Source organism: Cheilinus undulatus, linkage group 12 (genome assembly GCF_018320785.1).
Source record: "Cheilinus undulatus linkage group 12, ASM1832078v1, whole genome shotgun sequence".
NCBI lineage: Eukaryota > Metazoa > Chordata > Actinopteri > Labriformes > Labridae > Cheilinus > Cheilinus undulatus.
Window position 1 is genome coordinate 21,209,769 of NC_054876.1, and position 12,498 is coordinate 21,222,266.

The following is a 12,498-nucleotide window of genomic DNA, read 5'->3' on the forward strand; positions in this document are numbered from 1 at the left end:
TTCTGTTTCAAGGTCTGCAAGACTATTAATGTTATTATTTAAGAAGAAAATGGGCAAATTTTATTTTACATACTAAGCAACAGACCCATTATATTATTTATTTTATAACTCATAAAAATTTTAAACACTTAGTGAGTTGTTTTTTCTTTGAAAAAGCACAAGACAAGACAAGTTCCCAGGTATTTTTAATCTAGGCACTTGTTAAATAGTTTATTTGAATGAAGTCTGCATTTGCCTTGAATGTATCCTTTTTTACTTCTCATTATATGATTCAGGCAATGTTTTGAGATATGTGGCCTTTAATCTATTTGACTTTTTGCACTTTTTATCCTGTTGAGAGTCCTGATTGTTTCAATCTGTTAAAGACTGTGTTGCTGAAAGCAGGTAAATTTAAGAGTTTTTCAGTTGTCCTTTTGACTGAACAGCTGCTGCATTGTTCCTGCAAGGGTTTTGTATTTATTCTCTTGATAACGTAAGTAAAAACATGTTTTTGTCTAAATTAAGGTAATTTTATGGTTCCTTTTTTCAGATCATGTAGCCAATAGCACTCACCATAACTAAACTGAAAAATTTACAGCTAATCCATGTGATCGGTATCGGCAGTGATCTGCAACATAAATCCCTGATTGGAGCATCCCTAATTAAAACTGAAGGGGTGAGGGAGGACTCGCTGCTGTCATGGTCAGATGCTGAGACTTTGTAAATTCACTTGAGGGTCTAGAAAGTCCCCAAACACATAGGTATTATGATTTACAGCTGTCTTAGTGTTCATACCCCTGTGTGCATTTTCTACATGTATGAATGTGTGTCCATGTGTGAGAGAGCATCATGATTCACCTCATTGTCTTCTCTAAACTGCTGTTCCCTCCCTCTGTTCAGATCGAGGCAGTGACACGGACCGTGTCCTGCCCGCCGACAGTCAGGCAGGTCAGAGACTCGTGGAGATCCACTGTAAGTTCAACCTGCAGCCTCTGAAACCTGCAGCCTGCCTGCCTAATAATCTTACCTGTAACAATTCAACACAAACTGATATAGCTTTTCTATAACGAAATCTTGAAGTCAGTTTAAAGGATAGATCTTTTTTAACCGGGAGATACTGGTCAGTGTGCCCCCTTTAATAAGAAACTGTCTGTATTGACTGCTCAGAAAAGAGGCGATGAAAAGGCAGAAGAACATGTTAATGGAGTAGGGAAAGGTGCCAAACAACAAGAAGCATTTCTCTTGAAAGAGTTTACTTACCCCAACAATTGTCTGTTAGACAACTTACATTGCTTAGCATCTCTCTCCTTAGAGGGGCTATGCAGACCTTCATCTTCTGTGGGTAATACACTTTTCATTGACAGGTATGTCATATTACCATGCTTAAAAATAAATTTATGGTATTTTTGTGATAGAATATTTCCAAAAGATCTGCATTTTTACAACAATACTTTTTTTTAAGTTTCCACCCAGAAAGAGGAATCTAGTTAGCTTAGCATGCTAACAGCAGTTTGTTACAAATTTCATTTAATTAAAACAGTTGGAGGCAAAGGCAGTAATCAATTAAATGTCAATTCATGACAATAAAAATGTGAAAGAGCACTAATACACAAGTCCCTGTGCCAATGCAGCTTCATAGCACCATAAACTGTGTATGATAAACTAAGGATGCATGGTATTATCCTCATGATATTGGTGTCAGCAGATATTAACTTAAAAATTGAAGTGTCATATCGACAGATATGAACATTTCTTAACAGCTGAAAAGTTCAATGGTTTAGAGTCATGCTGATATATATCATAGATTTGAGGCTTTAAATGTACCGGAAATCATCAAACTTGGACATTTATGACCAAATGTCTTATACTGTTAGACATTTTCATAAACAGCCCATTAAATCAGAAAATTCAGTCCTGGTCCAGCATACCATAAAATCGCATATGCCTTTCATTTTTACTGTTTGCTGTGCAAACATGGATTTAATTTTTCTCACTTCAGGTCCTAAGAAGCTTTAAATAGGAACCCTGCTATTGGGATGATATCAGTGTCGGCAGATATTAGCTTAAACAGTGAATTTTTGGTATTGGTCGATATGAACATTTCTGTCTATTTACATCCCATATTTTAGTGATGAAAACCTGCCAATATCAGCAGTAAATATTGGCTGTTTGAACATACAAGTTAGTGGAGCTGGACCAACAAACCAGTTAGTTAAAGTCTTTCTTTATCCACCTTATTCTTTACACTTTAAGGGGCTGAAGTTTTAGGTTTGAACTACATTTGTAGTTTCGATATTGGTACTGGCTAAAATAATTTGTAGTTGGCATATCGGATGTCGGCAAAAAAACAATATTGTGAATCCCTAATATAAAAATATATTTGGCAGTATCTGTTAAAACAGTAGAACAACATTCTACGTCAAAACATAGAAAACAAAGAAGTTTTATACTCTAAAACATTTTAATAAATCTAAATGCAGTCTACATTTTGGCAGCACTCACTAGCATTAGCTGCCTAAGTAGCATTAGCTGTCTCTTACTGCCACAGGTCTATATTAAGTGACATTAGCTGCACAAACTGTCAAAACTCAAGCAGCTGGTTGTTACGTAACCTCAGCACTCTAAATGTAGAGAGGAGTAATGACACAGAGTAATGCACAGTGAGATTTATTTAAAGAGTAGAGCTAAGGTAACAGTGTCATCCCTCACATGGGGAGCGGTCTGTTAGCTAGCTAAAATAAAAGAAATTGTGATTGAAACATTTCCCTTTTTTTAACCGGTTCACTCAGGACTGAGCTGAGTTCATGATATTAAGTGCCATTTAAAGAAATAGCCATATTTTTAGCTGCTAGACTGCTACTAAACACATGACTCATCTGACTGTCTTATGTTCCTCCATCTTCATCTCATTCAATGAAGAATTGTCTTCAGAACACACTTTATGAAACATTGATTTTGTTGTTGTTTTGATAGTGAAGTGTGATAAATCAACAAATGTATAATTATAAATGTCCTAAGCTTAACTGCCAATAAGTACTTGCAACATCAGTGATTTGGGCTTTAAGTTTGACCATTTTGCCTCTAAAGGTAGAAAAATAAGTTTTTTCGAGTAACCTAGGAAACAAGGAATAATATATTCTTTTGTTTTCAAAGGTTTGAACAAATTCACCTGTTTTAAAGGGTCAAATTTAAAACTTTCTATACTGACTACGCTTTTTATGACTTTTTATTACTCATGTGTCAAACTCAAACTTTGCACTTGACACTGGGAATAATGATATAATTAATTGTTTAAAAACTATGAGATTTAATGTTACATTCCAGTTGAGCTTTTTCTAAATGGCATGGTGGAGCCTCCTCTCAGTCATATTAAGAAATCATTTAAAATAATTAACTTCAAAGCTCTAAAATATGTTATTGCATTCAGATTTACTGGTCTTAAGCCTGAGAACTAAAAGAGCACTGTCAGGTCCTTTAGATCAAGGGATTCACACAGCTGCTTAAGTTTTTGGTTCTGAAGTTTTGCTCCACTTTGGAGAAAATCATCTCTTCATCTGTCCAATCAAAATCAATCTTAATCTGGTGAATTTCATAAAGATTATCATTCAGAGCCTGTTATATTCCTGCTTGTGCCTCCTTTGCTGTTCGATTCACCATTAACAAAAGACTACTAGTGCATGTTTTGGAGTGGGGTCTTTGAGTCCAGCGTGACTAGATTAGTTTGGTGATATGACACCAGCATGTCCAGATGTGTGAGAATATGACATAGAAGTTTGGTCCTTGAAATGTGCGCTATCTGTTACTCTACTTGAATTGAATGTTTTGCATGACTTGTATGCAAAACCCCTCAGGGGGTGTCAAACCTCACAGATGTGTGTGACTGATAGCTGTGCTGTTGTGGTGCAGATGAGCGGCTGAGCTCCGTTTGATTTGAATAAAGTGGGATATCAGCTCTGTGAGCAGAGATAACCAGTGAAGGACACTCGTGTTTGTGAGCTAGCCTCAGTCCGTCTGTGGCTGGGTGTTCACTCAGGTCTGCCTGGAGGACAGTGGTAGCACTCGTGGTGCTCTGCTGCCGTCCAACATCAAATGAGACAAAACTAAAGAGGAGATAATGGAAAGTGTAAGCCATATGCAAAGTCTGCTCTGTTCTGGCCTCTTTTATTATTGCCTCTGCAGGAGGGATTTGCAATTACAACTTTAGTTGATAAAATACTTCCCCTGAATTAAAGTCTCAAACTCAATGCAAAATAAATGCTCTAAACGTTTTCCTCATTGCTGAAACTATTTTAAAAAATGTCCTCGTAATGACCAAACATACGTGTGCCCGTATCCTAATTGAACATATTTAAAGATAATAAATATTCAGCAGGGTGATATTTTGCATTGGTTTGTAATGTATGCCATAGAAAAATCCTGGAATTTGCAACAGGCAACATTTGCTAAGCCCTTCCCCTCCCCTAAGCCAACTACATAGCTTACAAATGAAGCTAAGGCTAATTTATTGTAATGAGGTAAAAGTAGAAGATATTCCACTAAAAGCTGGAGCAAAAATTTGCATTTTTAATTTAAAAGTCAAAGTTTATGGTCTTGCAGAAGACAAAGGAACAGATAGGAGCCTTAACAACCTTTGGACACTTGTATTTTGCCAGCTTAGTTTAAGTATCTCTTTAGTCCATGACTCATACTTCAGAGCTGAGGTTTAGCTTAAAATAACTAGCATAACTCTATACTGCCTTCTGGTAATATTGCTAAGCTACAATTGGAAAATTTCTGTACAAGGCAGAGGTTTAGAAAACCATCTCTTGCCTGATCGTTATCATGTAAAAATAAATATTCCAGTCATCCAAATATGCAGTGGTTATGTATAACTGTCAGAATTGTTTCAGTTTATCTCATGTCCTTTTAAGAATGTGTTACTCTAAATATTTTTGTTCTTTGTCTTCTTCAATCATTCTTCTTTGAATGGGTCTCAATTCTCCTTTAATGGGCCTGATTGTTTCTACAGCTCTTTCTAAATGTCTTATCTGTCTCAACCTGTTTCCCCTGCAGGGCCCGAAGAGGACGACAACAGCCAAGAAGGAGTCAAAGGAGAAGAGACAGAGCATAGAAGAAAGCAAGGAGAACCTGAAGGCCAAGTCAGACGACTCTGGAGAGGAGAAGAACGGAGACGATTCCCAGAAGAACGGACCCAAGAAAAAAGGTGAATTTGACTTATCTGACAATCTGTGTATGTAGGTGCTAAAAAGGGTAAATTATCAGCAGCCAACATTCGCATTTGTTAACATTGTAATCCATTGGTTTATATTCTTAGGCGTCTATTTTACCATTCAGCTAAACACAAAATTAAATTCTATTTAACCGACTAGTCTAAAGTGAAGAAAATACTTAGAAAACAGTCAAATTCATCACAGGGTCATTGTGTTAGCAGGTGTGATGTAAGCCTGATATGATGTAGAGCTTAGCTAACATTAGCAGCTAGTGCCGCCAGCCTTTGTTCCTCCTTAAAGATTAATATCATGCTTTGATATGTGGCGTTTTCACTTCAGTTGAGGTAGCAATACATAAGTTCAAAAAGCCTACATACTACTTTATTTCCATTTGTTACTTAAAAAACTATCTGCACTGTTCCTACTACACGCTAACCGCTAAACCTCTCATATTTACATCCGGTGAAGTGCCATAGGAAAGCTCAGACAGGAAGGCAGCGGCCATTAACTGAAGCCACAGTTGCCTCTAGTGGCGGGAGGTTCATTACAGTTTAAAAGAGCATTTGACCGGGATTTCAAGCCCACGTTTATTAAAAAATACAGGTAATTAGTTTAACAGACTCATACATCTTGTGCTGGCTAATCTGATAAACAAATTCAACCATTTAACTGCATGCATCTAATTTTACACCAATCCTCTGTGTATTAACACCCATGAGTAGTAACCATGTGAAGTGAAAGATTAACAAAGCTCTGTGAATTAAGTCCTACAAAAGGACCGCCACATAGCGGGTTCTCATCAAGATAACAGATGAGCTATTTCCTGAGACATCTTTGGCCCATCAGTTTAAGTAGAGGAAATAGTCATATCTACTTCAAGTTAGACTCTTCTTTCTACACCAGTTTGGCTTTTTAAATGTAGATTAAATAATGACAAAGGATGGAGGAAAGGAAACTGGCACTCAAAGAGGAGCTAGCTACCCTCGCTCACATCAAAGAGCCATTTCATAGAACAGGCTCCTCCATGACCAGCGCATCATTACACGGTCGCTTATCCCACAGGGTTTGTTCAGTTGATAAAATATCACTGTTTCAATTAAAAGCATCTTTATAACATAATGGGGACATTTTTATATGTAACAGAGGCTCAGCTCGCCTCTTAGCTCAGTACTAGACTCCTCTAGACTTTTGTCTCCCTTCGTTTGGAAAGACAACGCTAGGAGGTCTGCAGGACTGAGCAGTTTGTAATTTTGATCGCAGGTAAATCGGTTACACTGTTTTGTATAGTGTAGGGATCGTTCTCATTTTTGTAGAAATTTTTTGCAGCATTGTAGTCCATGTAGAGTTGTTAAGTACCAGCTTTCCTCTGCTCCCATTCATTCCTTATGGCAGTCCCCTCACTTCTTGCCCCCCAACAGACATTCAGGATCACATGAGTCACACGCCTCTATCATGTCAATAATAATACCATGCATCCCCATCCTCCACACTCTGGCCACTGGTTTGACTCCTCTGTGACCATGTGCTGCATGTCATTCCCCATTGTTTCCTACAATGCTGCTCCGTCTTAAGCTGTTCTGTCAACAGAAACTTAGGCCAAAACAAATAATGTAAAAAGTTTGCTCCAGATAACACTGCAATGCCAAAACAAGATAGCCACTTACAAGTCTATTTTAGTTAATATTGTCTAACTTTTAGAACACTACAAAATGGCAGAATGATGGCGTTGCCACGTATTTCTGATTCCACAATGACAATCATAAATGCATAGCCTTATCTTCATGTATTTCCATTTAAATAAATAAAAGTTTTTCCTTAATAAACTTCACAAAAGCTTTCTTATATGGACGATCCAAATCATACTTAGTCTGCAGATGTGCTGTAGAGGTGATGAGCTCTTCATGTCTCTTCTCTGAATGAACATCAATGAGGAGAACTTTTAAAACTCTGATCTCAGCATTGAAGCATAAAAAAAAAAAAACACTGGAGAACTTAGTGGGTTTGACATTTTGGCTGTCATCGTACTTCAGCATTTCCACTGACTGATTTTCACAAATTACATCTGACACTAAATCTGTTGATGCGTACTCTGTTGTACAGTATGCATGTTTTAATATTTCATGTTTTGATTACTTATCAGCAGCCTCTTCAGTACCGATTTTTCCTTTTTCTGTCTCCCTCTCCTTTTCTTACCTCAGTACTCAGTCAGCAGATACAGTCAGGGCCACGTTGCTCTAAACAGCCTGTCACTGCAGGAGGTGTCTGTCACACTCACCCACACATCCACTAGACCCGCCTACAACCAGATGTTGCTTTAAAAAGTGTATGTGGGAGCTCTCTGCTGGCCAGTGGAGGTAGTGCAGCAGACTGAGAGATGCCACTTTGATTAGGAGAGCCAGCAGGAATAAAAAATGAAATTTTGGGTCATCCATTAAAGAAATGACTGAGGAGTTAAATCTGAAACTTCTTCTACCTTAAAATCAGCTGACTTCTTGTCATGTTTCTTTTAGTTGACTATCTCTCTTTGATTCAGCATTAATAGTGACGGTTAAATAAATTTTTGCAACGGCTGTAAATTGTAACTTATAGGTGAGGTTGGATATGCATAGAAAACACATCTCTTGTCATATCTTTAACATTGTTGGTCAATAAGAGTTTTCCAATTAAAAACGTAGGTATTAATAAATCACAGTTTAAATTCTATCTGGAAAAAGAGCAAAATATGATGTATTTTAAAATATGAAAGATGCTGATGCTCCTTTTGTTGGAGACACAGGCCTTTGTTGTCCTGAACTTATTTTTGTATCAGTCATATGCTGTCTGTGGTTTCAAGTTAAATGTCTTCTACAAAAGTTTAGGGGATCCTATGAACAAGCACAAGTATTTTAGCCTCTAAAATCGCTATCTCTGTGTTAATCTGTCGATTTTTTAAGGCTGTTGCTGTAATGGTCAAATATAAATAGGGTTCCCACAGACCCTTTAAGGTCTTAAATTGGACATTTGAAATTTAATACCTTAAAGGGTCTGATTTTACCAGAGAGAGGTTTTAGATATTAGAAGGCATTATGACTAAGACATGTCTTTTCCAGTCTTTGTTTTATAGCCAACCTTATACGATATAGTTAATTTTTTTGTTTATAATGCTTTTCCATGTTACAACTGATTATAGCACCTCTGCCTGCAACCTGTGTGTGCGCGTGTCAGTCCTGCCCCTCAAAGAGGTCTCCAGTGTGAGAGTGATTAGTGAAATAAGTTAAGAAAAGAAGAACAAATAAATTCAGGCCCACCAACAGGACAGTCATCGTTTTTAGAGACTGCCCCCGGAAAACAACGGAAAAACAGTGGCAGCATCATGCCAATTGCAGAGTTCTCTGTCCACACATCTCCTCCCCTCTCTGTAGAATAATGAGCCAGAATATTCTTTATAAATTGACAACCTATTTAGCACCATGGCAAGTTGCTTTTTGGATAAAATAGCAATCTCACATTTACACATCATTATTTTAGCACATTATTTAAAAATGACTGCCTTTATGCCGTGATGCTTTATAAAGACTGATAAATAAACACAGTTTTAAGTGACCATGTTAAAAATCACAATGTAGCTAGAATGTTAGTGTTTTAAAGGACATTGTTTCCTTTTTTGATTAGTAGTAAACTTTCATGAATAATGTAATGAATAATCTCCAGAATTCAGGGAATTTAGAGTTGGATGCTCATAGCAAATGCTTTTCTTATCTAACCTTCTCTGTGTCATCACAAACAGGAAACAAGCACAAGTGGGTCCCTCTAATGATCGAAGTGAAGTCTGAGGGTCCCAGAGAGCGCTCAGCCTCCAGGAACAACAGCAGGCAGAACGAAAACCCCCGCCTGCCCACCAACGCCAGGAACGACCTCAGAGGTCAGTCTGTGATGTCATCACTGATAACGCTATCAATACATTTGCATTCTTATAAATGAATACAACCTAAAACCTGTTTGAGTCCCGCTGCATGTTTCGGAAAACCCAGCTTTTCTGATGTGTTTAATTTTCCATTTTCTTAGAGCTGCACTCATATATGGAGCAAATCAAAGTTTTTTGAAGGGTTAAAACTAATTATTAGAAAACTAAGAGCAATAAATAAATATAACATCATGCTAAATGAAGACATTATGATATCCAATAGTATGAAAAAAGGTGATGACATGCGAAAGATGAGCATAAAAATGCTAAACTTAAAAGAATTAAATGTAAAAAAAACTTTTTTGACATTAGTTAAGAATTAGAGCTAACATTAAATAAAAGTGTTGAATATGATTACATAAGAAGAGATTAAAATTTGTAGATGTCAACATGAGCTATAACTTATCAGCTGCAACAGTAAAGTGATAAAAACTATGTCACTATGACTTTTACTAGTCTTTACTACAAAATCAGACCTTCCAGTGAACGCTACTTTATGGTATCAAACTGCAGTGTTTTTCTCGTGGTCTGATCTCAAAATGCACCTGGAAAGCTTAATTTGCATGCCACAACAAGAAATACTACCAAACTTTTTCTTTTGTCATATTTTTATCTCACAGTCAGCATAAAACATATACAGCATGTGACTGTCATTTATGAAATGGGTAAGAAATTGAAGATGCAGTTGGATCTTAAAATGTATGAAGAGAGTCTTAAAAAGGTCTGAAAAAGTATGAAATTTGATGTCAGATTTTCTGTAAATACCCTGCTAAGGTGTCATTCTAAGCTACATGCTACCAATATGTTTGAGGATTCATTGTTACATGAAAATAGAAACAAGGTTACTCATATTTCTGTGCATATGATCTTAATAGTATTCTCTGTGTGCAGTTGTTTCTAGATTACTCATCAAATCAGTCAGTATTTTTTGTTTAACAAAGAATAATTAGAGACAGGGAAACTGGGTTAAGTGTTGAATCATAGATGACAGCCAGGAAATGTACAAAAATCTAATTATAACTATAACACCTGTCAGCATATTAACGTTTAGAGGTGTTCAGTTAACTCACTGTAGAGGAAATGTGGTGACAGCCGACTAACAGAGTTTCTTGAAAGTGTGTGAAACAGTTTTCAGGAAAACCAAGTCTGAAATCCCACCCAGTTGGTTTCACTTGGAGCTTTAAATGCCAGCAGTCATTAGCTGCTGCTGCTGTTTGACTTGTGAGAGCATGTGACAGCAGCATATTTGAACCTGAATGTGTTTGTATTTTCCTGCATCTTGTAGCTGTTGATCTGAGCACAGATCATGCCACAGATGGCATGTATGACTCTGCAGCAGGATGTGGACATATTTGTGTGTACTCTTAGCAATCAGCCACTTCTGCTTTGATAATGCAGCCTTTTTTAACATGTACAGCACGGTTAACTTAAATTCACAGGGGAAATTAAATGAAATGTGCTGGGGGGGTTTGGAGGGGATTTGATCTTTTTTTTGTGCAGCAGATTACAGGCTGAAGTAACCCTCAGATTTAATCAAAAATAATCTGCTGGACAAACTTTCGTCTGAGTCTAATTGAGTTACATTTTTTGTTTTGATCTGCTGGTCCAGTGTTTGTGCTGAGGGCTTTTTTTTTTGTTTCCCTGCAGACTGGCACAGTCAGAAATACGAGCACGAGTGGCGTGACGACCACGATGAAGTTTCAAGCGTGAAGAGTGAAGGAGCGCCATTCCGTGGGGGTTTCAGAGGTCGTGGACGCGGAAGAGGAAGAGGCAGGGGACGAGGAAGAGGGAGTGGGAGAGGTAACACTGACTTCTGTTACACAAAGACACACCCTTAGAGATGAACAGTTAAAATGCAGCTTTACCATTATTTTCCTGTCATTGAACATATTATGTCTAAATACAGCTTTCTCTTTTTGGCCTTTCTATTGTGGTCCATTGCTTCTTTGTCTCATCTGGTTACATGAACATTTGTGGCATGCAAAGCTACTGCAGAGATTTCACCACAGGAAACACTTTTTTGTTAAGTGACACTTTTGTTGCCAACCAGGACAACAAAAGAGCAAGGAGTCATCTTAAACTGATGCTTAAACTCAATATAAACAAACCTACAATGATGTTCAGTTTATATAAACCAGAAAACATGATGAATGCACACTTATTTTTGGTCACATTTGAACTCTTAGCTGCAGAAGTGCTGTAGAGGTGATGAGCTCTTCATGTCTCTTCTCTGACTAAACATTAATGAAGAGAACTTTTACTGCTCTGATCTTGGCATTGAAGCAAAAAAATACAATCGTATCAGTTCATAGTATCGCCTAAAACATATGACTTCACAACCCTTTCAATAAAGATAATTCATTCCTCAACACAGCACAGAAGAGTTGGTTTGGGCTCAAATATCTTCATGGTTATGTTGGAAACATCTGGTGTCATTGCAGAAAGTGGATGCTTAACATTCTTAAAGAGTAGCTGTGAATAATGGAGCCAATTCATAGTAAAAATGATCTCCTTTACAAAAAGAGCAGTTCTAGAGTGTTACTGTATTTACTTGGATCCAACATCGGTAATTAGAAATGCAGGAAAATTCTCGCATAATATTGGCAATGGCAGACAATAGCTTAAAAATCAATAATCAGTGTAGACAGATTTAAAAACTCCTGATGTTTACAGCCAATATATGAGTTGTACCCATTGACAGAGTGGCTCTCATATATTGAACTTGTGTAGAAAAAGGTGCACATTCGGGTGTAGAAATCATGTTATGACAAAGCACATGCATATTGGTCCAATCGCGGCATGATTGGACTTGAATATTCTTGCTTCAATGGTGATCTCCATCCACTAGTTGATTTTATAAGGGAAGCTTATAAAAAGAGGCAGCATCTGTGGATATTAATAAACTTATCATTTCTCATCACTTATTTACACTCATAGAGAAGAATTGAAGTGTTTTCAAACTCATGTTTCTGTGGATCACATTATAACCAGCGTCCATGTTTATCAGTTTGACTTCAGAGAAGACCCGAGCGCGAGGCCAGAGCTAGACCAGGCCGTGGCGCACGAGTGTAAATGTGCCAGTATATTTGCATACATTCGTTGTTCGCCACATTAGCCTGACATCATAAACAGGAGTTCTGTCATCACTTTTAAAGCATCTTCACACACAGCCAGTGGTGCTGTTGGAGGAATTTATCCTGAATATTCATTCATCACTCAGCACTGTCTTATTGATGGTAATTAAAGCAATACAGTGGCTATTTTTTAATACCCTGGTATATTGTTTTACCGTATTACCATCTATTCCTACTGTTTATCACATGATTAAGAAAAATGATCATGAAGAAATAGTCCATCTTTTTGATC

At 37.3% G+C, this 12,498-nt stretch overlaps 1 protein-coding gene across 5 annotated transcripts in view; it reads left to right on the forward strand.

Annotated features, from left to right (window-relative positions):
• larp1 (La ribonucleoprotein 1, translational regulator) overlaps nucleotides 1-12,498 on the forward strand; it is a 99,539-nt gene that overhangs the window by 69,443 nt on the left and 17,598 nt on the right. For 4 of the 5 annotated variants that reach the window (XM_041801805.1, XM_041801800.1, XM_041801803.1 and 1 more), the window contains exons 4-7: nucleotides 880-951; nucleotides 5,032-5,182; nucleotides 8,956-9,090; nucleotides 10,780-10,932. In XM_041801805.1, coding sequence (XP_041657739.1) covers nucleotides 880-951; nucleotides 5,032-5,182; nucleotides 8,956-9,090; nucleotides 10,780-10,932 — 511 coding nt within the window. The remainder of the gene's footprint in view (nucleotides 1-879; nucleotides 952-5,031; nucleotides 5,183-8,955; nucleotides 9,091-10,779; nucleotides 10,933-12,498) is intronic. The other variant, XM_041801804.1, reaches the window with a different exon arrangement.